Source organism: Crotalus tigris, unplaced genomic scaffold, assembly GCF_016545835.1.
Source record: "Crotalus tigris isolate CLP2741 ecotype Arizona unplaced genomic scaffold, ASM1654583v1 scf7180000020588.15403103151:6194809, whole genome shotgun sequence".
In the NCBI taxonomy this organism is placed as follows: Eukaryota; Metazoa; Chordata; class Lepidosauria; order Squamata; family Viperidae; genus Crotalus; species Crotalus tigris.
Genome location: NW_024098092.1, coordinates 2,236,936 through 2,263,721, shown reverse-complemented (window position 1 = coordinate 2,263,721; position 26,786 = coordinate 2,236,936). Strand labels below are relative to the sequence as shown.

The 26,786-nt window shown below is 49.0% G+C and overlaps 1 protein-coding gene across 4 annotated transcripts in view; it reads right to left on the bottom strand.

Moving 5' to 3' along the window:
* The window catches only part of RERE (arginine-glutamic acid dipeptide repeats), a 163,162-nt gene that overhangs the window by 38,968 nt on the left and 97,408 nt on the right, over positions 1-26,786 (bottom strand). For 3 of the 4 annotated variants that reach the window (XM_039367500.1, XM_039367499.1, XM_039367502.1), the window contains exons 6-10: positions 26,169-26,273; positions 15,894-15,942; positions 14,408-14,532; positions 13,783-13,882; positions 8,597-8,695 (exon numbers count right to left, since the gene is read on the bottom strand). In XM_039367500.1, coding sequence (XP_039223434.1) covers positions 8,597-8,695; positions 13,783-13,882; positions 14,408-14,532; positions 15,894-15,942; positions 26,169-26,273 — 478 coding nt within the window. Of the gene's footprint in view, positions 1-8,596; positions 8,696-13,782; positions 13,883-14,407; positions 14,533-15,893; positions 15,943-23,323; positions 23,881-26,168; positions 26,274-26,786 lie in introns of those variants that run through there. The other variant, XM_039367503.1, reaches the window with a different exon arrangement.

Below are 26,786 nucleotides of genomic sequence, written 5' to 3'. Positions count from 1 at the left end.
GAACAACCTGCCCCCAGAAGCTCCAACACTGGAAGTTTTAAAGAAGAGACTGGACAACCATTTGTCTGAAATGGTATAGGGTTTCCCGCCTGAGCAAGGGGTTGGACTAGAAGACCTCCAAAGTTCCTTATTCTATTCTATTCTATTCTATTCTATTCTATTCTATTCTATTCTATTCTATTCTGTATTTCCATTCCATTCCATTCAAATCATGTTAGCAAAGAGCTGTTCTCGCTCTGCTCTTTTTAAGGATTTAATTCAGGCTGCAACCTTATGCAGCTACTTCCCTGGGAGTAAACACAACTGAATGTGGTTAGGGACTGTGGGCAGCTTTAGGAGCCCCCCCTGAGCTCCCCCTCCTTGGGAGCTGCCAAAGGCCAGGAATTAATACCCATATGCCTTACAAGGAGACATCTGAGGATAACCCCAGAGCAATCAAGATTTACACAGATAAGATTAACAGATGAAGACAAGAAGGGCATTGTTAGTTTGCTTCTTGATTCCTCTCCCCCCCACCCATCCCCCCCCCAAAAAAGCCTGACCCATCTTTTGCACAGTTCCCTCTGTTGAATCGCCTAAGAATAAATTTTTAACTCTCCCAGAAACGAGCCAGGAAATGGCTGCTTAAAAGTAACCTGACAAGGAACGGAGATGGAGATAGCAAAAGTCTATTGGCTCTCAAATCCCATTCGTATCAATTTCTCCACCCACCCACCCCAAAAATATTTTTCCCCTGGCTCAGCATTCTGAGGATATGCGAAAGCTGAGCTCCATTAAAGTTGCTGAATGCAGGAAAATAATCCATGCCTGATGAAGTTTAAAACAAAACAAAACAGAAAAAAAGAAAACTTTTAAATCTTGTCTAAGCACTAAAGAAGCACATGCGCGCGCACACACACATACACACACACACACCTCCTTGCACGGCAGAAAACCCTCTCCAGCACACTGCAGTTATCCAAGAGGCCGCCAAGGTCTCCTACTGTGACTTGACGTCAAGCCGTTGGAAAATAAAATCGGATAAGATTTTTTTTTTTAAAAAAAAAAAGATGATGTATTAGATCACATCGCTCTGCCGGTTTTATGTTCCCGTAAACCGGATTAGCGCTCCCGTATGCAGAGATGTTTTGATCCTCAAAGCTGGATGGAAGCTTCAAAAGGAGAGTTACAGAAGCAGAGGAAAGAATGAGGCGGCTGGAGAACCGTGGTAAGAATAGAAGCTGGAGGTATAAGAAACGTGTGGAGGAGAAGAAAGAGAAGAAAAAGGAGAGAAGAGGAATCACCAGATCCATGGGTAGCTTTACAACGGTTTGGCTACTTGGTTAACCACCAGAAACGCTATCCTTCATCTGCATTCAAAACAGTTCACAGACAACTGAGGGATGTTGACTGTAAGCCTTGGAGACGCCGCAGGAGTTCTGCTCGGGAAGAAAACCACGGGATGCGATCCAAATCTTGGCAGCCAGTGGAAGGAAATAAACCGGTGGTCCTTGAGCAAAATCCACAGTAAAATAAAGCAAAATCAAAATAAGGGGCTCCTTCTTACAACCCAACTTACAACCAACCGACAGTGTGCATTTAAAAAAAAAAAAAACAAAAAAACGAAACTGCCCCCAAGAGAAATGTATAAAAGAGTTGGATAAAAAACATCCATGGGACGACAAGTTCGGGCTGATTTTCTCGGCTTAATTTGAGCATTTTAGCCCTAGACAGGACTTGTCCCCACCTTCTGAACTCCGTCCTCTTTCGAGCGTCTTTACTCAAGAGTAAAAGGGCCTGCTCAGACAAGACCGGCCTCGCTCTGCTCTCGTGGGCCGGAGAGAAGCACATTTCCAAAACACATCTCGAAATGGAAGCGCCAGAGGGGGGGGGGAGAGGGGGAAGAGAGAGAGAGAAAAAAAATATGCTGTCAATATGCCTCTTCTCCAACTGGTTTTGCACGCCTCCCTGACTCCAATTCATAACTGGAACGTGGGATTTGAGAGGCTGAAATTAGCCAGCCGAGAGGAAAAGCGTGGGAGAGGGCTCGCTGGCTGTTCTAAATGCATAAGCTGTGGCGTGACCAATATCACCCAACGGAGCCCATAAAGCAGGATGATCCTCAGCAAGGAGAAGATAGGAGGTGGAATGTCGACGGATATCTTGTGATATGGGCTCCAAGATCACCTCAGATGGGGACTGCAGCCAAGAAATTAAAAGATGCTTGCTCCTGGGGAGGAAAGCTATGGCAAATCTAGACAGCATGCTAAAAAGCAGAGACATCACCCTGCCAACAAAAGTGCGTATAGTCCAGGCCATGGTTTGCCCAGTTGCAATGTATGCCTGTGAAAGTGGACCATAAGAAAGGCTGAGCGCAAAAGAATTGAGGCCTTTGAACTATGGTGCTGGAGAAGACTCCTGCGAGTCCCTTGGACTGCAAGGCGTTCAAACCGGTCAGTCCTGGAGGAGATCAACCCTGACTGCTCTTTAGAAGGCCAGATCCTGAAGTGGAAACTCAAGTACTTTGGCCACCTAATGAGAAGGAAGGACTCACTGGAGAAGGGCCTAATGCTGGGAAAGATTGAGGGCAATAGAAGAAGGGAAGACAGAGAGAGGTGGCTGGATGGAGTCACTGAAGCAGCAGGCGTGAACTTAAATGGACTCCAGAAGATGGTAGAGGACAGGAAGACCTGGAGGAACGTTGTCGGACACGACTTTGCAATTAACAACAACAACAACAACCCAGCAGCCAAGAAGCTAAATTGAACAGGACAGCACCGAAATCTGGATCCGAAGAGGAAAACAAAAATATTAGCTGCCTGTAGGACCTCACGAGGTCCAAAGGTGACCAGCATCTTCTCCATTGTCTGATTTCTTGGAACCCCCCTCCTGTACTCCACACTTTTCATGATGCCAGATACGTTTGTTCAAAAGAACATCCTAGGAATCTGCGGAAGATGGGTTGGAAAGTTGCAGCTTTTCAAATCCACTTTCGGAAGGTGGGATGGCGGTGGCGGTTATTCCCTTCATCGCTGCTTCCATCTTCACTGGCGACAAGCCTGCATCCCCTTCCACATTCTTGGAGACCTCTCATACAACCGGATCGTCGTGACTGTTCCTAGCTCCATTACCCATCCGACTCATTAAGAGCCTTGGAAGGGTCAAGAAATGATTTAACCCTGAGATGAGATCAGGGGCGGGATTCCAATATCTGAACAACTGGTTCTGTTCGTCGCCATCCCTGGCGCGACGCACCTCACGTATTCGTCATTCGCTGCGTTGATGTCATCAACGCGACGCATATCACATTGATGTCATCACCGGCACAACACCTGTCACGTTGCCGTCATCACTGGCACAATGCGCGTCGCATTGATGTCATCATCAGCATAACACGTGTTGCATTGGCCTCATTACCGGCACAATGCGTGTTGCATTGGTGTCATTACCGGCGCGACACGCATCGTATTGATATCATCAATGGTGTGACACAGAGCACCATGAGTACGACGCGCCTCGCAGATTTATCGTAACCGCTTCGCAGAACTGAACAAAAAGTTAGGGATTGGTTCTGCCGAACCGGTTGCAAATCGGCTGAATCCCGCCACTGGATGAGACGCGCCGTTCTACACGTGGAGAAGCCTATTAACCAGAAAAGTGACATCTCAACTAACTTAAAATGCCAGATAACTGAGCAGGAGGGGGGGGGCAAGCCAGGATGGATGGAGAGCTTCCTTCACCTGCTTTATGGGGAAAAAAACCTCATTTTTCAGAGCTACTGAATATGAATCTCCATGAACGAAGCAAAGGGAGCCCAGACAGGGCTTTCTTTGAAGTATGGGTTTAAAAAATAAAAAAAAAATGCCATGGCAAGGGATGTTAAAAAAGAAAAGAAAGAAAAATGGCTTGCTGTCAGGCAGGCTCAAATCAAAGATTGGGATCCACCAGATGAAATGAAATGGAAATTATACGTTACAAGGGCAGAGTCCAAGGACACAAGAAGCTGGGGAGTTATTTTTTTTTTCTCTCTCTGGGAGAAAAAAAAATTAAATCGGGGCACCCTGCCTGTTTTGGGAATCAGAAAGACGGAGACTCAATGCAAAGCCCTTTTTTGCTCAGCGTAAGGATCTGAGGATTTAAGGACTAGTAAAAAAAAAAAAATCAACAAAAAAACCCCTCCAGCTTTTCCTACATTAAAAATTAGAAGTTCTTAACCGGAGAGAATAGCTTCTTATTTCGAGAGAGACATAATTATAATGGGCTCTCATCCTTTCAAAGCCAGTTAAGGAGTGTAATCTTTTTTCTCGGCAACATTTAAACGCCCTGTTTATTCCTCGTGTTGGGAAGCGTATTACCAAAATGACTTCCCTAATAATAATAATAATAATATGCGGGCCCACTTGCACAAAAGCAGATATCCGTTGCCTTTCAGAGCACTGCCTCAACAAAAGCTGTGCTTCTTGGAACCCCAAATGCACACACAAAAGACAACCAGGGACTGTGCAGGATTGTGTCCTATAAATTCTAGTTAGCAGCTTAAGAAATAGCCATGAATCTCTCTGGGCAGGCCTAGAATGGAGTATTCCCATTTTCAGGAAAGGGGATTTTCCACCAGGTAGCCCTTGATTTAACCACCATTCATTTAATGATCGTTCGGCCCTGAAAAAAGCAACGTTATGACCGTTTTCACACCGCATCGCTATGGTCATGTGATCCAAACGACGGGCATCTGGCAACTGGCATGTACTTATGACCGTTGTAGGATCATGTGATCACCGTTTGTAAGCTTCCCAGCTGGCTATCGACAAACAAAGTCAACGGGGGAAGTTGGATTCCCTTAATGACTCGATGGTTCCGTTAACACAGTGGTTCTCAACCTTTTTAATGCCGCGACCCCCAACCGGTCCTAAGTCGAGGACTACTCAACCAGTCGTAAGTCGAGGACTACTCAACTGGTGCAGCACCGTTTGCAGAATGGGACTTTCGGCGGGCTCAGCAGGGCAGAGACAGCCTGGACCATTCCTATTGGCTTTGGAAAGCCAATAGAATTAGACTCTATTCAAGAGAGTCTCTTCTATTGGCTTTCCAAAGCCAATAGAATAAAAGGGAGTAGCACAGCTAAGGAAAAGGGGGAAAAAAATGGCGGACTGCATTGTTTGGCGACCCCCGTGAAATGGTTTTCGACCCCAAATGGGGTCCCGACCCACAGGTTGAGAACCACTGCCTTAACAACTGCACGATTTGTTTAACAACAGTGGCAAAAAAAAAAAACTGCAAGAAAAAAATCCTAGCACAGCTTCGGCCCGATCTTTCCCAGAATGCCCTATGTACACGTTCTGCCTCCTGCTGCACAGAGGGCCCGCAGCTTTCTCACCAGAGCTATGCCTGGTTTTAAAATCCAGGCTGTCAATCTTCATCCTTCTCAGCTGAGCTGTCTGTGGACACAGCCCTGAGCCGAGGTCTCATCCATCAAACAAACATGGTCAACTTCCAAGGCTGTTTCCAGACGAGTCCTTCTCTGTGCTCAAACACCCCTCTCTTCCCACAAATGAGTCTGACCTATATGCCCAGGGCTGGAGGCCAGGGAGTCTGACCCACAGGCCCGCAAGGGGAGAGCAGAAGAGGTGGGGGGAAGGGGCTTATAATTGGCTGGAGACCCCAAGAGTATACATTAGAGACCTGGTGGAGTCTAATATTTATAGCTCAGGGCTGACACGAGGGAGTGCTCTCTGAGCTGGCTTGTTTTCTCACAGACGTTTCATTACCAAACTAGGTAGCGTAATCAGCGCATCACGTTACCCAGTTTGGGTAATAAAAGGTCTGCAAGGAAACAAGCCAGCTCAGAGAGCACCAAGGACCTCTCAGATCATGGTCTGTTCAGGCTTGCTAGCTGCAATATCCACAAAGCCTCCAGGGCTGCTTCGTTCAAAACAGTACAGGTCCCCTATCTGTAATGGAGGAAGACATGTAAGGGCACTAAATATGAGCGTGTAGACCTGTAGTAACCTCTATAATCCGAGATGTGACATTCCCAGCAGTGGGTGCAGGACAAGATTCCTTTAAGTCAAGCCTGGAGACTGACATCCTTGGTGCATTTCATGCTCAGATCTCTGGAATCTTGCAAGGGGAAAGACCAAGAACGCGAGCTACTGAAACTCGCCCGGAGAGCAAAAAAAAACCCAGAACAAAACATAAAAAAAACCCACTGCCTCTTTTTCTTCAGCGTCCTGCTATCTGCGCTGCAGGTTTGTTTAAGTTTCATGTTTTTGAAGCGGCATGTTCAGTGTTTCTGTACACAGAAGGAACGCGATGTGCTTTCCTTGTGCGCCCAGCCAGCTAAAACAAACTTAGCCATGTTGCTAAGAAACTACAAAGGATTCTGGGATTGGTCCCCTTTGTGGATGGAGGAAATTGCTGGGGGGGGGGGAGGAGAGAGAGAGAGAGAGAGAGAGAGAGAGAGAGAGAGAGAGAGAGAGAGAGAGAGAGAGAGAGAACGAGAACAAATCCTGCTCTTCTGCATTTTTCAACCGAGACGGAGAAATCCGTGGCCGAAGGCCGAAAAAGCCTGAGCAATCTCAGTTAAATAGATAGATAGATAGATAGATAGATAGATAGATAGATAAATGGGAGGGAGGGAGGGAAGGAAGGAAGGAAGAAAAAGGGAGGGAGGGAGGAAGGAAGAAAGAAAAAGGGAGGAAGGAAGGAGGGAAGAAAAGGAAGGAAGAAAGAAAGAGAGAAAAAGGAAGGAAGGAAGGAAGGAAGGAAGGAAGGAAGGAAGAAAGAGGGAGGGAGGGAGGGAGGAAGAAAGAGAGAGAGAAAAAGGGAGGAAGGAAGGAGGGAAGAAAAGGAAGGAAGAAAGAGAGAAAAAGGGAGGAAGGAAGGAAGGAAGGAAGGAAGGAAGGAAGGAAGGAAGGAAGGAAGGAAGGAAGGAAGGAAGGAAGGAAGGAAGGCAGCCAGCCTTGGAAGCCAGACGCAATGCTCGAACAATCAAACTCTGCAAACACTGATTAATCTTGCCAGGAGAGGATCCACTACTCTCAGCCGAAAAGGGAAAAAAGGGAAGCCTGTTTTTTTTTCTCTCTGCACGTGCCCAAATGCACGGGCGACAAAAAAGGCAGCCGAGTTCAAACTCAAAGAGGGCTTCGTTCTTTGGACGGGGCAAGCAAAGATGGAAGGGAGTGGCGTTTTGCCTCTGGATTGCCAATCGAAGCCGAGCCCTTTCGGAACAGGGAATTTCACTCCTCCAACTAAGGATTTGATTTCAAGGACGCTAAAAATATTCCGCAGGGCCAGAAAGTAGCCCCCCTCCTCAAAAAAAAAAAGTTGCAAGGGAAGATTGAATCCTGACAACTGGAAGGCAAACAAGCCAAGAGCAACAGATGGAAATTAATCAAGGAGAGAAGCAGCCTAGAACTAAGGAGAAACTTCCTGACAGTGAGAACAATTAACCAGTGGAACTCCTTGCCTCCAGAAGTTGTGGATGCTCCAACACTGGAAGTTTTTAAGAAGAGACTGGACAGCCATTGGTCCGAAATGGCGTAGGGCGGGGGTAGGCAACCTCGGCTCTTTTATGACTCGTGGACTTCAACTCCCAGAATTCCTGAGTCAGGGATTCTGGGTATCGAAGTCCACAAGACGTAAAAGAGCCTACCCCTGGTATAGGATCTCCTGCCCTCGCAGGGGGTTGGACTAGAAGACCCCCGAGGCCCCTTGCAACTCTTATTATTCTATGTTCTGTCCCTGGGGTGCCCCTGCATAATTCCTCCTCTGCTCCGTCCGCCACCCCGCCTTTTACATCTTCTCTGCTGCTGCTGCTGCTGTGGCAAAATGAAAAAAAATAAAATAAAATAAAACCTTCCCTGCGGCTCCATTGGTAGATCCACCCTGTGGAAGCCAAGAAACCTGGCTTGGCTAAAAAAAGCAAGCGACGAGTGAACAACGTTATGCCTTGTCAAAGCAAGGCTCCTTCACTGCGTTACAAATTGTTCACAAGCATCCTGGGGAAAATTAATGTCTCAGATCTGGCCCCTGGAAGAGTGTGTGTGTGTGTGTGTGTGTGTGTGTGTGTGTGTGTGTGTGTGTGTATGGTGTGTGTCCCCGTGTGTGTGATTTTTATTTAGATTGACAAACAGGGCTTCCAAACGAAGCCAGGTGTTGGGAAGGGGCTTTAAAATGTATGAACTTGCAAATACGGCCAATTCATTTTTGCCCTCCCCATCAAGGATGTGACGGCTGACGGAGCGGACGTATTAAAGGGGGATAGGAACCCGGCTCCTTTCCTTCCAGCTGGGGAGCACCCTGTCACCCCAAAAGCAGGCTGGACGCTGAAAAAAAGCCACTTCCTTCCAGATTTAAAGTCGCAAGAGTCAGATTTCTTTCAGGCTCTGGTCTGGAGTTCAGAATGCAGAAAAGCCACTCCTAATTTGGTGTTTAGGAGGGCGTTTTTGCTGGCCCCCCGACAGTGGCCAAATAGGGGTAACTGGCGCAAGGCTGGGCCCCCAGCGGTGGGGACCTGGCAGCTGGGGGAGACCGGGCTGGGCAAGAGACCCCTGCCGCCTCTGGCTACCTTCCCGAGGATGCCGAGAGGACAAGCCAAGCCCAAGAAGACCCTTCTCACCATTTCGTCTTCCGTCCAGCATTTTTCGATCAGTTTCGGGACGGGCTTCCTCACCAGACGCTGCAGGGCCTTCCCGGCGTCGTAGTTGCTCTCGTGTAGCTGCAAGGAGGAGGAGAGAAAAGGGGGGATCAGCGTGGGAACAGCGCCAGAGAGAGAAAGAGAGAGAGGAACCTTCTCCCAGACGTGAACCAACGGGGGGGGGGGGGGGAAGCTTAGCAGCCGAGGCCGAAGACCGTGCAACGTTTCCAGAGTCTTCCCACATTGGTCTGCATGAGAACGGAAGCACCCCTGCCGTTCCCGTGACTTGGCAGACCTAGGGGTAACCCCCTTTCCCTCCATCCCCCCTCCCCTCCAACGCTTCATGAATCACCCCGTTTTTTCCTGAGCGTAACCCGTGGGGGGGGGCGGGCGTAAAACTAACCAAACGGGTTGAGTTGGCACCAGGGGCTCCAATGAAACTTAACCAACCGTTCCATCCCCTCGTTAATCAAGGCAGCTTGCTGGAGCGGACTCCAGAGCCCATCGCTCAGAAGCAAGGAAAGGTGCAAAGGAGAGAACAGGGAAGACTTTATTTATGTATGTATATATGTATGTATGTATGTATGTATGTATGTATATATATAGAGAGAGATCTGCTGATTAGGTACGTGGACTGAAGGAAGATAAGAAGACATTTGCTGCACACTTTCTCTTTCCTTTCCCCCAGCTTAGTGGTGGAGGCATAGAAAGGGTGTGTGTGTGTGTGTGTGTGAGAGAGAGAGACACACACACACACACACAGAGAGAGAGAGAGAGAGAGAGAGAGAGAGAGAGAGAGAGAGAGAGAGGGAGAGAGAGAGAATACAAAATCATTGCTTTGCAACTGCCAACGCTGTGATGTGCATGTTTTGTTTTTCTGAAAAGCTCAAATGAAGGCAATTAAACATCCGGGGCCTGGTTTAATATCCCTGTGGCTTGCAACTTACCTGTTTTAAATGCTAATTCCCCCCCCTCCTCTATTCACCCTCATTTATCTCACAAGAGCCCTTAAAGAGTGCTGCCCCCTCACACAAGCACGCCTTATTAGCCTCACTGCAAGGTGAACGGGTTTGTGTGTGTGTGTGTGTGTGTGTGTGTGTTTGTGTGTGGAGGTGGGGGGTGCACTGGGGGCCTCTGGGCCTTCTATGCTCAGCTGTCAGCCCCCACTTCTGCTGGGTAATGAATCTGTGAATTACGGCCCCCGCCACTCCTGACATTGCCAGCTTGGCCACATCAAAATATTGTCCTCGGCTTGTAATTTATAACTTAATTTAAAAGGCCCCTGTTTCCCCGTGAGCTCACCAGATTGGAACCGCAGGTGCATATGTGTGTGTGTGGGGGGGGGACGACCGCCGGCTTTGCGAAGGCACGCACCTCCAATTACGGTCATTACCGGTCTGGCTTGAAAGCATCTGGGCCGCGATGGTGGGGGCGATAGGAAATAATGGGCGTCCATTAAGAACCCCAGAAGGCCGGTGGGCTGGTTGGGGAGGGCTAGCTTTGCAGATGGGCTCCCTGCAAAGAACCACACTGGGGGGGGAGTCTTGAGGCAGGGGGCTGCTGAGTTCCCCTCCCCCCCTTTAAGGTTGTGCTTGGGGTCAACTCACAATGCAAGTCTTGGCAATGCTTAACATAGAATAATAGAGTCGGAGGGGATCTTGGAGGTCATCTAGAGCCACCCTCTGCTCGTAAGCCATTTCAGACAGATGGGGCAGCCACCACTTCTGAAGGCAACCCTGTTTAATTGTTCTAACTGTCAGGAAATTCCTCCTTAGTTCCAGGTTGCTTCTCTCCTTGATTTAGTTTCCATCCGTTGCTTCTTGTCCTGCCTTCAGGCGCTTTGGAGAATAGCTTGACTCCCTCTTCTTTGGGGCAGTCCCTCAAATACTGGAACAGCACTATCATATCTCCCCTACTCCTTCTTTTCATTCAACTAGACACACCCCATTCCTGTAACCGTTCTTCGTAGCCCCCTAATCATCGTTGATGCTCTTCTCTGCACTCTTTCCAAGTGTCAACATCTTTTTTTTTTTTTATATTGTGGTGACCACAACTGGATGCAGCATTCCAAGCGTGGCCTTACTAAGGCTTTGTAAAGAGCTACTAGAACTTCACACGATCCTGATTCTGTCTCTCTGGTTAATGCAGCCCAGGATTGCATTGGCTTTTTTTGGGGCTGCTACCACACACTGCTGGCTTACATTTAAGGACTCCCAAGATCCTTCTTGCGGTTACTGCCATTAAGCCAGGTTTCACCTAATCTGTGCCTGTACAGTAGAGTTTTTCAGGGTTTCCCAACTTTAAGATACGCAGACTTCAACTTCCAGGATTTTCCAGCCAGTAGGGCTGAATTCTGGGAGCTGAAGTTGGAAACACGGCAAGGTCATCCTTGACAGAAATGCAGAAATATCACATTCTAAGACGTTTTCTTCTGCTTCTGTAGGTTAGCTGGGACTTGATGATCAGTTATGAAAGGCTATAAAAAAGATGGGTGGGTGGACTTTAGCACAACCCTTCAACAGGATGCTTCTCAGTCATGAAAAAGTGGTTCCAGACCCCCCACCGGCCCCCCATAATTCTGAGCCAGGCACTCAACTTCACCCATAGGTTCTTAAGAGACTAAAGCGGCGTGCGTTTCAAAAAAGTCGACCATCAAGGACATCAGAAGCCGGAGAGCGAAGGCTCGCTCTACAATAAAATTACACTCAGACGCCGCTATCAAACGCCAGCTTAGCGCCTGTGAATTTTAATTAAGAAACAGATTTACAAGGCTGCGAGATTTTAAAGGCAGAGGCTGTTTCGGCCGAGGATGGGGGGGAAAGGAGGGAATTCATTCAGCTTTCTTTCTTTCTTTCCTTTCTTTTTTTCCTGCATAAAAAATAATAGTTGGAAAGAAAAAGAAGGAAAGGAAAAGAAATCTCCCAGCGAGGAGTTATCAGCAATCGGCATTTTTATACGCTGTTAAAACCAGGCTGGGCCTGAATTTCCTGGCCTTTGATGTTCTTGGATGGGAACTTTTTAAGAATGTCTGTCTCTTGAAATATATACAGAGACCCAATCTCAGATATTTTAATGTAAGGGGGGGGGGAGAACCGAGCTGCCTTGCATGCCGACATCCTCGCTCCAAATTCTATTCTATTCTATTCTGTTCTGTTCTATTTCTATTTCTATTCTATTCTTTCCATATCCTATTCTATTCTTTCCATATTGTATTCTTTCCATATTCTATTCTATTCTATCCATATTCTATCCATATTCTATTCTATTCTATTCTATTCTATTCTATTCTATTCTATTCTATTCTAATTCCCTATCCTATCCTATCCTATCCTATCCTGTCCCAGGGGTTCCCAACCAGAGTTGCTCACCCCGGGGAGGGGGGAGATGATATTCCAGGGGGTGCGAAAAGTTGGGTTTTCAAAATTACAGTGTGTATCGATAATTCGTTGCCGTTATTTCAAACTTTTGTAAGGGGTGCGAGAATATATCAGAAGCATCCTAGGGGTACGGGACATAAGAAAAGGTTGGGAGCCGCTGCCTTCGCCAATCAGCAGCCTTGCAAATTTAAAAAAAAACAAAAAAAAACCAAGGTGGATATGTGCCATGCCTCTCTTTCGCCTGAAGAGGGTGTTGTAGGAACACACATATCCAGATAGTACCTTGAGGCTAAATGTCATCCTTAACGGGAACCAGGATGGTGAAAATGTTTGACTGCCAATCTTCGCCTGTGGCTCTGATCTACTTGCTCTAAAACTAAACCGAGTTAACGGGCATCCTTGACAATTGATCATTAACAGACTAAAGGAGTAAGCCAGCATCCGTCATCCGCCTGCCTGGTCCCTAACCATTTCTCCCAAGGATCACTTCCCATCCCACTAGATCTGCTAAAAGCATTGAAAGTCGAGGGAGGGAGGGAGGGAGGGAGGGAGGGAGGGAAAGAAGGAAGGAAGGAAGGAAGGAAGGAAGGAAGGAAAGAAGGAAGGAGAGAAGAATAAATGGGATGGGGAGGGGAGGAAGGATATATGGAGAGAATGATAAATGGAGAGGAACGGAAGGGGAGGGAGGAAGGAAATGTAGCCTTGTCGTTATGCAAATAGACCCGGGAAGGAAATGTTCCAGCAGCTAATAATATAAATGCTGCACAGCAAAAAAAAAAAAAAAAAAAAAAAAAAGAGAGAGAGAGAGAGAGAGAGAGAGAGAGAGAGAGAGAGAGAGAGAGAGAGAGAGTGAGTGAGTGTTTCCTTGTTCTCTCCTTCCTTTTGGGTGTAATTAACAATAAATCATGCTGAGGATTACAGCACCCTGTTATTACATAAATAAAACACTGGGAAAGAACTTTGTCAGGGATGATTTATGTGAAGTGCCTAGCTCTGAAGTTTACTGTTATTTCCATAATAAGGAATCATACAGCATATCAATTTTTTACCCCATTATCATTACCAAAACACTCACACGCCCCTCCGCCCAAGCAGAAACGGATTCCCACCCAGGCCTGGGAAACCAGACGGGGCAGATCTCCGAAAAAGCAAGGTTTGACAGGCTGATTTGGGCTGTAAAACGAAACAGGTAAGCGATGTTCCAGAGGCTACTTCAGGCAACTTGGCTTCTGGAAGGCTAAATAGTTCCTTTAAAAAAAAAAAAAAAACAACCACCTCCAGTTCCGATCCAAGGCAACAGATAAATAGAATATGAGCTGCCCCTCGATGTCTTTTGCAGTGGTTTCAGAAAAGACCCTCAAATAAAGGGAGGCAAAGGAGAATGGAAAAAAAGAAAAGAAAGGCAAACAGGATCACCAATCTTAGCCCTAATAAAGACATTATTTCCATCTAGTTGGGCTGTATTCCTATTATCCTTCTCATCTTTTCTACCGCCTTCTCTTATTGGTATCTTATAATGATATTACTTTGTTGTCTATTCTATTTTCTATTCTATTCTCTATTCTATTCTATTCTATTCTATTTTCTATTCTATTCTATTCTATTCTATTCTATTCTATTCTATTCTATTCTATGCTATGCTATGCTATTCTTTTCTTTCCATATTCTATTCTATTCTACTCTACTCTAGTCTATATTTTATTCAATATTCTATTCTACTCTACTCTACTCTATTCTATTCTACTCTACTCTACTCTATTCTAACTGAAAAAGCAGAAGACATGGGCTTACTGTGTTGAGGGCGTTAAGAGTGGTGTCATCCCGGGAAGCCGCCACGCACCCATCTTCTGTCGAGCCGCCGTCACACATCCCGGCAAATGCCGCCATGCTCCTTCAAGTCAAAAAAGGAATGGAATTTTAGCAGGTTGCAAACATCTTCAAGGTGAAGTTAGCAGAGCAAAGACGAACAGCCCTGAGATCAACAACCAATTTTTCATGAGGCTAGCCCCCCCACATTTCTTTTCTTTTCTTTTCTATTCTATTCTATTCTATTCTATTCTATTCTATTCTATTCTATTCTATTCTATTCTATTCTATTCTATTCTATTCTATTCTATTCTATTCTATTCTATTCTATTCTAATTCTATTATATTCTGTTCTTCAGCTGTCAATCACAATGGGTAACAGATACAGAATGAGAAGTCCTCGACTTATGTCCTGGGGGCAGTCGCGCAGCGCATCTCTCTTTGTGAAAATGCAGCCCAGCTTTCCAAGCTTCAAGTTGCATTCATGCACCTATGCACCAAGCAGCGGGCGCCCCTTTCTCTGATAGGAAGAGCAGAGCGGCCCCAGGTGGGTGTTTGCACGAGGCCCTGGGCGGGCCAATTTCTGAACAGGATGTTCTGGGGATTATACCTTGCTGCCCGCAGGTACATGAGCAGGTCGCAGTCGTTCACCCCCGGCATCCAGACCAGCTCCTCGTGACGCGTCACTGCGTCCCCATCTCCGGAAGGGAAGGGCTGCAGCTCAGGGAGCTTGGCCTGTAAAGAGAGAAAGCAGAGCAGGTCTCCCGTCACCTCCCTTCGTACTGACCCTTGAAACGAACTTTTAAAGCCCAATCAGAAAGTCTAGAGTTGTATAGAAAAGCTGCTTGGGGAGAGGAAGGGGCTTCACACCACCATCCGTAAACGAACGGAGCGAGCGAGAGAGAAAACGAAAAGGGCGAGTGTTTTTTCTTTCTAATCTAAGCTTTTCATGTGTCACTCGTGTGCAACCGGTGCAGCTAAGCATTGATGCAGCCAATAAGGGAGACTTCTCCTTTCTAAGGCTGATTCAGGTAGTCCTCAATTTACAACAGTTTGTTACGGTTACGTGGAGAGAGGTTTTTCCGTGGCCTGGAGGGTGTGTGGTTTTGTGTGCTGCCTGCATTCCATGGATGGGGCTTTCCTTGTTTGGACGGACCGGTTGCTGGCATGCTGTGGCCCGGTACTGGTACACGGACCGGGGGTTGGGGACCCCTGCTCTATGCCAGCGGTCCCCAACCTTTCTGGCTTTGTGGACCGGCAGTGGCAAAGGGGGGGGAGGATAGGGGACGGTTCTGCTCGCACAAATGGAGCTTCACGTGCAAGTGTGCGTCCCTGCCACTCGCGCCAAGTGGAGTTGCGTGTGCTCGCCTGCTGCTTGCATGGCCCGGTTTCGAACAGATCACGGCCCGGTACTGTGGTTGTAGCCCAGGGACTGGGGAGCCCCGCTCTATGCCAATAGTTACTATTAAGCCCCTCAGAAGCAAGCAGGGATGGCTATGTTTCAGTTATGCCACGTGACACCCCTGTTTCCTGAGCTTTGCTGACTCCCCGTTTGCTTCTGGGTGCAATTTAAGGGGCTGCTTATGACCTCAAAAGCCCTACATAGCAGAGAACCTGGATAATTTGAGGGACCACCTCTCTGCCACGGTGTCTGATTGATCAGTTTAAGGGGCAGGGCTGGGCTGCTCCAGTTATCTATCAGGAGAGGTGGGGGGGCTTCTCTGTCTTAGCCCCTGTCCTCTGGAATGAGGTCCCCCTGAGACACACGTGCCCCACTCCAAAAGGAGTTCTGCAGAGCTGGATACGAGATGGTGAGATATTCGGGCATCTATTGCATGAACTCTTTTGTTCTTCTTCCTCTTCTCTTCTAGCTGTTTTTGTGGTTTGTGGCTTCTGCTTACATAATGGGTGTTGTTGTTGTTTTTTTATGTTGCTTGGTGCTCTACAGGTTACCCATGAGTCGTTTGGCATCGAGTTGAACAACTAGGCTACAAGCAACAGCAATGCTACAACCAGGCCCTGTTTGCGGAATGGCTTGTCGCCAAAACCGCACAGCGATGTGACAGGCCCCTGTGTGATGCTAGGGGCAATCTTACCTGATGGCTGGGCCCAACCCGGATTTCTCCTTGAGTGCTGTTCAGCCTCCTGTAAATTAAAGATACAGGAGAGTTAGTCAGATCACCCAGACTGGGCCGTGAGTACGTCCTCTACTACAGGGGTCTCCACCCCCCGGTCTGTGGACCGGTACCGGGCCACAGCATGCCAGCAACCGGTCCGCACAAACAAGCAAAGTCCCATCCCTGGGATGCAGGCAGCACACAAAACCACGCACCTTCCGATCCGTGGAAAAACCTCTCTCCACGGAGCCGGTCCCTGGTGCTCCAAAGGTTGGGGGCCTCTGATCTACTGCAGGAGAAGGGAACCCGAAGCCCTCCAGATGCCAACCAACTACAATTCCCAGCAGCCCACATCCCGCAGGCGCTATGTTGCTGGAGGAATGGCACAGATCCCCAGGCACTCACTGCCCTCCAGCAAATCCTTCTCCTGCTGCAGGTCACTTGAACAGCAGGCGCAACGGTGCTCAAAAGGCACAGGAAACGGGGTGACTTCCAAAGCGGGTTCACCAGGGTGCAATGAAGCAGCCCTCGGTGGACAGGTGCAGGTTAGAAGGTGGATGGGGCACAGCACACGATCTCTGGGCTTTAACCTTCACAAAGGGAGGGGAAGGGAAAGTACAAACAGATAGAGAAAGGAAATGGGGAGGGAAGGGAAGGGAAGGAGAGGAGAGGAAGACGAAGAGGAAGAGGGGAGGAGAAGGGGAACTAGAGCAGATCTACTGAAATATTATAGCCAATCTGTCTGTGTTCTGGGTCATCTATTCTGACCCGAAAGCTGCTCCTTCTCCTAAATAGGATGATGTATCTTCAGTTTGGTTTGGCAGACACTGAGCCGTGGGGTCCTTGGTGCTTCTCTGAGCTTGGTGGCTTTCTTACAGACATTTCATTACCCAACTAGGTAACATCAACAGTGCTAGAAGGGAGCGGGGTTTGCAGAGTGGAGGAGGAGGAGGAGGAGGATTGTGGGGTCCTTGGTGCTCTCTGAGCTTGGTGGCTTTCTTGCAGACATTTCATGCCCCAACCAGGTAACATCATCACTGCACTGATGAAGTTACCTAGTTGGGTCATGAAATGTCTGCAAGCAAACCACCCAGCACACAGGGCTCCCAGGACCCCACTGTTGTACCCTGAGCCACAAATATTCTCTTCTATAGATACTGAACCAACTGCCCCATTTCAAAGCCCCACGTTCAAAATCCAAGAAATAATTCTGCCCCATTCCTTCTTTACTTTCTGCCTCCGCTGTGTGAAACCCAGGGGCAGGGGAAAAGGTCCTCACCCTTCAAGGCCGATTCCTGGTTCCCTTAACTTATAATAATAGTAATAATAATAATAATAAAGTTGGAAGGGACCTTGGAGGTCATCTAGTCCAACCTCCTGCTCAGGCAGGAGACCCTATACCATTTCAGACAAATGGCTGTCCAGTCTCTTCTTAAAAACTTCCAGTGTTGGAGCAATTCACTGCTTCTGGAGGCAGGTTGTTCCACTGGTTAATTGTTCTCACTGTCAGGAAGTTTCTCCTTAGTTCTAGGTTGCTTCTCTCCTTGATGAGTTTCCATCCGTTGCTTCTTGTCCTGCCTTCAGGCCCTTTGGAGAAGAGCTTGACTCCCTCTTCTTAGGGGCAGCCCCTGAGATACTGGAAGACTGCTAGCATGTCCCCCCTTGTCCTTCTCTTTGTTAAACTAGACATACCCAATTCCAGCAACCGTTCCTTATGTGTTTTAGTCTCCAGTCCCCTGATCATCTCCGTTGCTCTTCTCTGCACTCTTTGTAAACTTGCTCAGCATGGAAAGTAACCAAGGAGAGAAGCAACCTAGAACTTTCGCCTTCCAAGTTGCTTGTCCCTGGTGATGTACCCCAGGCTCTCTTGCTGTTCCGGATTGATTGCAAAATGGCAACGTTGGCAACTGAGTGATGCTCTGGTCTTATGTTCCTCTTCTCTCTCTCTCTCTCTCTCTCTCTCTCTCTCTTTCTCTCTCTCTGGAGTTGGTGGCGAGGCAAGAAAGGGGAAGCTGGATTATTATGTAAAGGGGGGGGGAGGAAAGAGAGGCAAGAATAGAAACCAATGTTCCCGCAGACAGGCCAGCTGGGTGTAATCTTTTCTTCAGGTCCAGCTCTTTTCTTCCACCGCTGGTTGAGAGCGAGGAAAACAAGCTGCAGAAGCTTCCGACACTTTGGGGCACAATGGCTCCCTGGCGACAAGAACGAGCCAGAAAAAAAAAAACAAAAAAAAAAACCCACAACCCTCCTTGTGATCTTCTACAGCAGGACCGAGAAAGGCTGCGGCCTTTTAATGTTGCCTTGGCCAGCTCAACAAAATCCAAGGAGAGAACGCAGCCAGGAGACCAGTTTAGCATTTCCATTTTAAACGGCATTTTTAGCACTGCTCTTCTCCTAGACGTGACCCTGGGGCTAGAAGCGAAAGCAAAATAGATATCCTCCAAATAGAAATAGGGTGTTGGATTTTGACAACGGGAGAACGGCTGGGAAAAAGTGAGATATTTTTATTGTATTTTTGGGTTGCTCGATGGAACTGGAAAATAACATACTGATCATTCATGGTGTGCCCAGATCTGGGGTCATGTCTGCGTCTCAAATGTTTTTGGAAGCACCCAAAATATGGGGAGGGGGGGGGGGGAAGGTGTGAATGAAGAAAAGGAGCAGGGTAATTCTGAGCACCTGCTGGGTGCCAAATTGTCGGGCTGAGGCTGGCTGGGAGTGCTGGGAGATGTAGTCCCGACAAGTCTGGAGGCAGCAGTGATAGAAAGCTGGATGGGTCTGGAGCAGTGTTTCTCAACCTTGACAATTTTAAGGCATGTGGACTTCAACTCCCAGAATTCCACAGCCAGCATTGCCCTAAGTCCTACTGTTCTAAGCAGTGAGCCTCCTAGACCAGGGGTAGGAAACCTTGGCTCTTTTATGACGCATGGACTTCAACTCCCAGAATTCCTGAGCCAGGAAACCTCTCCCTTTCCCCTCAGCATGGCTGACTCAGGAATTCTGGGAGTTGAAGTCCACCAGTCATAAAAGAGCCAAGGTTGCCTACCCCTGGCCTAGGTGAATTTCAATTTCACTGCAACACAAACAGCCGACACTTAGACCCCCAAACGGGGTTATGAAACAAAACTCTCCAGGAAGATGTGATTGAAATTAGCCAAAGGAAGAAAAAAAGATGTGATTTTTTTTTTTTACTTTTCTCAGCAGGACCCACAAAAACATGCCGGCTTATCCAGCAGGTAGATGGTTCCCGGTGGATGAGAAAAATGGGGGGGGGGGGCAGGGGAGGCAATTTTGGCAAGGGACGACATCTTTTTTTGCCCTGATCTGACCCGAGACGGATGGGTCGGCCTTGAGCAGTGGGTTAATCTGTAAAGAGGTCGAGCTGAGCCACGTCAAGAGTTGGCTGCTTGCACTTCGAACTCGCAGCTCCCGGGGACTTAACCCCACCAGCCATCAGCCGGGGAGGAAGACTGGCTCACAAAAGCAGAAAAAAACGCTTTTTGCCCATTTCCTACACAGGTCCGTTTCAAAGGGATTGAAAAAAACAACCACGCTATTTCTAATAGCTTCCCCAGCCTAGAATAGCCATTTTCCCAGTGGAGGGCGAGAAAAAAAAAAGACAAGAAAAGAAAGATAAAAGCCAAAGAGGCATTTTTTAATTTAAAAAAAAAAAACGTGAAAGAGGGTGAGAAAAAAATATTTTTTGACTCTATTAGAGAGAAATGTATGGGATTAATTTATGTATCCATTCATTCATTCTGGGGGGGGGAAGCACGGGGTGGGGGGGGACAGGAGCAGGCTTGGAAAGGATGGGGGGAGGAAAACAAGAGGGATGGGGAGGGGGAAGAGGGGGCGCGCGGGGGGGGGGGTGCGAAATCCGACACCAAAGGCAAGCACGATGCCACAAAAGTGGTCGCCATGGCAACCCCCCAACTTAATATTTCAGCCCCTTCTCCAGCCGCAGTGGATTAAATGTAATGACGAGACGATCTCTCCCCCCCCCAGCCTTTGGCAGCAGCCACCTGTTGCCATGGCAACCTCGGTCGCCTATCACATAACAACAGGGGCTGGACCGCAAAAGGAATATCAAAAAGGATGGGATGGGGGAGGCGCCTCCCCCTCCCACCAGGACGTGGATGGAGGGGGGGGAGAGAGAGGGAGGAAGGGGCTCTTCCTCCCCGGAGGGAATTGCTCTTTGGGGAGGGGATTAAGGGGGGGGGCAGGAAGCTTTGATCCCCCAGCTGGAGATGATGATGATGATGATGATGATAAAGTTGGAAGGGGCCTTGTTGATCCCCAATGGCTAACCAGATCAGGAAATGTCCTCAAACTGAAGGTCTGTTTCAAGCCCCCCTTTGGAAGCGGAGGGAGGGTGTTTCACCCCATGGCTTCCCCTGGTGGCTTGGCCCCACTGGACCCATTTCACAGAAGGAAGCGTCAGCTCAGGAGCCCCACCAAAAGCCAGCTTCAAGGCCCGGAAGGGCTACAGCCCCCCTCTAACACTGGGGAGAGGCTGAACCAGGATCAAACCCATTGGGGGGGTGTGATGAGGGGGCTCTCCTGAACCAGGGGAGACCCTCATTTTTTTTTATTTTTGGGAGGGGGGAAAGGGGGCTTCCCGGCTGCCTGTTCCCAGAAGGAGGCGCAGAGTGCTTGATGGTTCCCAGAGACTGGATGACGGATGCACAATTTTAAAGATGCACACACACACACACACACACACACACACACACACAGGCTGTGTTGCAACTGGTGGGGCCTCCTGCATGCTCTCTCCTTCCCATACCCCTCCTGTCCTTTGGGACCTGCTAACACTTCCGTTCCCCTCCGAGGCTCCCCTTTTTATAGGAGGAGGAACGGAGGCCGACACAACGTTCCCTCTTGTCTGTGTGTGTCTGTGTGTCTTCGGATTTCTTTCCCAAGGGGTAGGGGAGAGAGTTGCCATGAAACCCCGCAAAGCAAAGGGAGGTATTTTGTATCCCTAACTAGGACTTCAGCAAGCAGAGAAAACTGGATGGACATCAGACGGCCAGCACTGCAGAGAAATCTGGATGGATCCTTCAGATACGCAGGAATTCATTTGGGTTTTTCCTCTCATTCGTATGAACACTCAGTATTTACTGCACAAGGATGAAAATTAAATGTATTGTGGCCGATGTTATTCCTGGGTACAGTTGTTGGACACGAGGCAACCTTGCCTCTCTTTACGCTAAACATTATACTTATTAAATTATAAAAAAAGCAACAATACTTATCCAAATCAGGGACTACAAGCAGTCTACGTTGCAAAATTTCATTGCTCATCAATTCAGACCACCTTGCTGGTCTTCCTGAGGCCCCCCCCCCATTTTGGGAGGATGAAGGGAAGAGATCAACATTTGATCTCCTGCAAAATTGGAATAATTTGAGCCTAGCCCTCTCCGAATTCACTTCTCAACCAGGGCTGTAAGCCAGGGCTTTTGCTTTCGGGATAGTCTGGGTGAATTTTAATTTCACTGCAACGCAAACAGCCGACGCTCAGCCCCCCCAAAACAGGGTTACGAAACAAAACTCTCCCAAAAAGATGGGATCAAAATTAGCCAAAGGAGGGGAAAAAAGAAAGCCTTCAATCTGATTTTTGACTTTTCTGGATCACAGGGGTCCTTTCTGGGATAAATCCTGCCTTTCTGAAGGCTGATTTCATAGCACTGGTTCACGGGATGTGACTTGACTTCATCTGAAGGGTCCCAGAAAGAGGCGAACGGATGCCAGGGCAAAACGGCTGCCGTGGCACTTCCTGGTTTCACCCCCTTGTTAAACCATGGCTTGGGGAGAGAAGCCACAATGGTGGAGCCCACACGGCCCTCCCAAGCAAAACCAACTACGGGATGGCTTAACCCAGGTTAATAACCCTAAGGCGAAGTAATCCCAATGCAGACAAATATTACATATACTAGCCTGGTTGCAGAAAATGGGGGAAGTGGGGAGGAACAAGAGTCTGAATCCCTTCCACAAATACACACTTTGGACTCAACTTGGCTTGTGACTGTCTGGATTACCCAGCTGACACCAAATCCGGAGCAAAAATAAATGAGCCTTTGAAAAAATGCACTCCCTCCCTCCCTCTCTCTCTTCCCCCCCCCCCAACACATACATAAACACAGACATGTATCCAGAAAAAAAAATGCAAAAAAATAATGACAATCTCAATTTAAGTCATGCCACGGTAGATGGGTAAAGAATTTAGAGGAGCAAAAGGGGGGGGGGGAATCCAGCACGTTGGAAGCCTTAAAGCCCTCACCTGTAACTGGTCAAAACCATACCTCATTTTAAAGTTTCACCTTGAGGACTAGTAATTTGCTTTCCGTTTCCAACTCCAACCAGGGCTGAAAAGCCACCCGTTTCAATACCCCACAGTACAATCTGGCTCCTCTTAAGAAAGGGGCTTCTTGATCTGGGGAGGGGGGGATCTCATGAGGACTTGCCAATCTTTCCTCAATTTTTTTTCTGCCCATTCCCAGCAGCTGGTATTTGTCCCCCAGGGCTAATGCAGGGCTAACGTCCCGGTTTGACTTCCACGTCTACGGAAAGGCTTCCGTATTTGTGACAGATACACTTGATCCGTCTCTACAGGAGAGCATGGATCTGCCCCCCCCCATACACCCCTAAGCTGACTGGGGCTTCCCTGCTCCAACTCAGCGAGTTGGGAAGCGGGGTGGATCCATGCACAACTTCCCTGAAAGGGGGGGGGAGGCATGCATCCATATCGGTGCAGCTGGGGTGCAAACTTCCTCCGCCCCGTGGAAAGTTGTCCCCAGGGCAGCCAATCTGGAGCCCCCGCCTAGCATCTAGCAGCGCCCTTCCCGGTCATTGCTGGGGAAGCCTCCCCCCCCCGGGGCCCCCTTCTCCACGCCGGAACCCCAGCCTGGCTGCCGTGCAAGAGGGACGGGACAAGAGGGACGGGACGACTTCTGACAGCCAGCCAGCCAGCTAGCAAGCAGAAAGGCAGGCAAGGCAGGCTGGCTGGCTGCCTGTCAGAGTCGTCCCGTCACTCTTGCACGGCAACCAATAGCGACAGCTCTCTGGCCCTCCTCCCTCCCCTCTCGGAAGCCCCCCTCCCGCCAGCCTTTGCAAGCGGGACAGAGCAAGTGGGCTCGGGGCTGACACGAGCCCCCTTGGAGGAAGAGGAGGAGGAGGAGGAGGAGGAGGAGGAGGAGGAGGAGGAAAGCCTTGGGGGGGGCAGGCTGGAGAGGGCTGCCAAGCAGGCTGACAACTGCCAATCCCCATTTTGGGCCATGCAAGCAGGGCTGGGGAGGGCAGGGGGTGGGTGGGAAGACGCCACTCTCCACCAATCCCTCCTCCTCCTCCTCCCCCCCCCCGGGGCCAGCCCCCCCCCGCCCCCCCGCCCCCCCCCCGGCCCGTCTGCCTACCTGAAGGGGCCGAGCAGGTCGTCCATGACAAGTGACAGCCTCGGCCGTCTGCTGCTGCGGCGGGCGCTACCTGACCTTGCCTCTCTCCGTGGCTCCAGGGATGGGGGCAAAAACAGCCCGCCCCCAAACAAAACCAGAAGGAGAAGAAGAAGGAGCAGAAGGGGGGGGAGTCGGCCTGCTCCCCCCCCCCTGCCCAGCCAACTAATCAAAATGGAGGCCCATGCAGTCCGAGGTGGACCCGGGAGAGCCTTCTTCGCGGAGCTGGTGCGGTGACCTCAGCCTGCACACGCAGGACGCAGAAACTTCGCCCTTAGACTGACAGCACTGGGCATGTGCTGTGACCCCCCCCTCCTGTTTCCGTAAATAAAGCAGCGCCAACAGACGTGGGGAGGGAGGGCTGCACCACCAGCCCAGCACAGCACAAGCGGCGGCGGCAGCGGCAGCAGCAACAACGCAATGACACGGCTGTGCCTAGCAAGCTAGTGTGCAGGGAAGTGGGGCCTTTGCAAGGGAGTCTGAGACGGGCAACGTTCCTGGGCAGGCAGGTCTGGCTCGGGGGGGGGGGGCTTGCCCCCTTCCCTGGAGAAGGCAGGCCAAAAGGGCAGGGAATCTCTGTGTGTGTGTCTCTCTCACACACACAGACACACACAGCACACACTGCTTTTAATTTCTCTCTGGGAGGAAGACCCTTCTGCCAGAGAGAGGGGACCGGATGCAAAAAAAAAAAAAAAAAAAAAAAAAGTCCAGTTATAGAATCGATTGCCAGAATATCAGGTCAGGACCTGTGGCAGCCACTCACAGGTCCCCAGGAAGGAAGGAAGGAAGGAAGGAAGGAAGGAAGGAAGGAAGGAAGGAAGGAAGAAAAGGGAGGGAGGGAAGGAGGGAAGAAGGAAGGGAGGGAGGGAGGGAAGAAGAAAGGAAGGGAGGGAGGGAGGGAGGGAGGGAAGGAAAGGAAGGGAGGGAGGGAGGGAAGGAAGGAAAGGAAGGAGGGAGGGAAGGAAAGGAAGGGAAGGAAAGAAGGAGGGAGGGAGGGAGAGAAGGAGGGAAGGAAGAAGGAAGAAGGAAAGGGAGGGAGGGAGGGAGGGAGGGAAGGAGGGAGGGAAGGAAAGGAAAGAGGGAGGGAGGGAGGGAGGGAAGGAAGGAAGGAAGGAAGGAAGGAAGGAAGGAAGCTAGAGAGCCATGTCTGGGCCAAGATCAATGAGGGAGGGAGGGAAGGAAGGAAGGGAGAGGGAGGGAGGGAAGGAATTTGCCACCATCTATCACTATGGGTTCCCCCCCCCCAGGCCCCAGTGAGTTTTTTGGAAGAGGCAAATCTCTCTGAGAAGGTGGGAGGGTTTTGAAAGCCAGGATAAAGAAAAGGCCAGCAGCTGGCTCAAACTCATCAATAACCCCTCCAAGGATCCAGGAGGGGCGAACGTGGGTTCCAGCCTGCAGCGTGGCAGGACACTGACTAGCTATGCCAGAAAGACCCCCAAATTTAGCCATGGGGACTCAAAACCCCAACAAAACTGGAACCTCCCGCTCGGTTCTCAGCCTGGCTCTAAATTCGAACTCAGCGTCAGGCAGGCGTGAAGGCATTCATGAGCAGGAAGGCTTGACCTTGGCTAAAAGCTTCACTTCAGAAAATTAGTACCTTGCTTATAATGAACCAGAACCGGATGTGAATCAGAGGACGACATCCATTTCACGGCCACCCGAAGACGGCCACCCGCATGCAGGTAGTCCTCAACGTACGGCCACAGTGGAGCTCAGCGTTTAGGTTGCTAAGCGAGACATTTGTGCGGTGAGTTTCGCCCGACTTTTCTGGACCCGTTTGCCGTTGTTATATTAGCAACACGGCTTCCCGGTGGATTTTGCATTGTCAGAATTTTCCAAAAAGGGGATCGCATGATTGCCCCCCTCTTCCCCGGCACGCTGCGACCGTCATAAATGCGAGTCAGATGCTGGGCATTTGAATTTTGATCGTGCGATCGTGGGGATGCTGCAACGGCTGTGTGAAAAATGGTCACCGGTCCCCTTTTTTCCGGTGCCGTCGTAACTCCGAACGGTCACTAAGTGAACTGTTGTAAGTTGATAAACTACCTGTATTACGCCATCTCACTTTGGGTGAGCCGACAGTACTGGTCCATATTAAAGGAAGAACTTTAAAGAACATTTCCACGGATTTCAGCATTTGAATAAAATTTGACAAACACGTAAATATTCCTCTGGAAACATGGTGTGGGTTGCGATACAGGTGGAGGCCCAGGCAGTTCTCTGAGCTTGCAACAAGTCTGGAGGTGCTGCCCCCCTCACAATTCTGCAGTCCCTCCTCCCCAAATTCTGAGAATTATTTCCAGCTACAAGCTGTGTGTTTTTTTTTTAGCCAAAGCAGCAAATTAAACCAAAGCAGAGCTACAAAAATGGTGCCGCCCGTGACGATGGCAAGTCAAAAGCCAAACGAAGGGAGAAACACGGTTTAAAAAAGAAAACGCACCAGGGATTTTAAAAAACACACCAAACCTTTAGATGTCACAATGAAGTCGCAGAAAGAATTGCAACTTTTGGGGGGAGTCTTTGTTGAGAAGATCCATTCGGTGAGAGACTTTTGGGAAGGGGAGTCAGCAGCAAAAAGGCCCTGGCTAGATTTGCTACTGTTCAAATCGATCTTCACAGCAGGACAACGGGTTTAAATCTGAACTCAGAACACCGTCAGCCGGTGCTGCTTCAAACCAGACCTTCAGGAATTAATCCTTGGAGTTTAGCATACCTGCCAAGTGCTTGGATGTTTCCCCCTCTCTCTTAATGCAGACTAAAAGTATTCTCTTGCCGTATTTCTCAACGGATGAAATAAAAAGCCACTCACCTGGTCTCTGGATTGTACCCCAGAATGTAGAAAAACGAGTCTATCCGAGCTTTGAATTCTCTAGCAGCAAAGATGTCGGAGAAGTGAGAGATGTTACATTTTCCCCTGCGAGGAAGGAAGACGGGGAAAAGGAATGGTCAGATTAGGTGGGTCGTAGTTACTTAACAGAGAACAGCCCCCAAACCCACAATAGGGGCCCACATTAAAGGAAGAACTTTAAAGGGATACTCATTTCCACGCATTTAAGCATTTGAATAAAATCTAGCAACCTGCTGCAATCCCAGATTACCCCAAGCCAATTATAAATAAGTGGAATTCTTTTTCTGGCTGCAGTTTAGGATACTAAACTGAGAGAGCGAGAGAGAGCGAGAGCGAGAGAGAGAGAGAGAGAGAGAGAGAGAGAGAGAGAGAGAGAGAGAGAGAGAGAGAGGATAGAATCAAGATCATGTGAAGTATTAATACCACTTTACAAGGCCTTGCTAAGGCCACACTTGGAACAGTGCATCCAGTTTTGGTCACCACGATATAAAAAAGGTGTTGAGACTCTAGAAAGAGTGCAGAGAAGAGCAACAAAGATGATCAGGGGACTGGAGGCTAAAGCATATAAGGAAAGGCTGC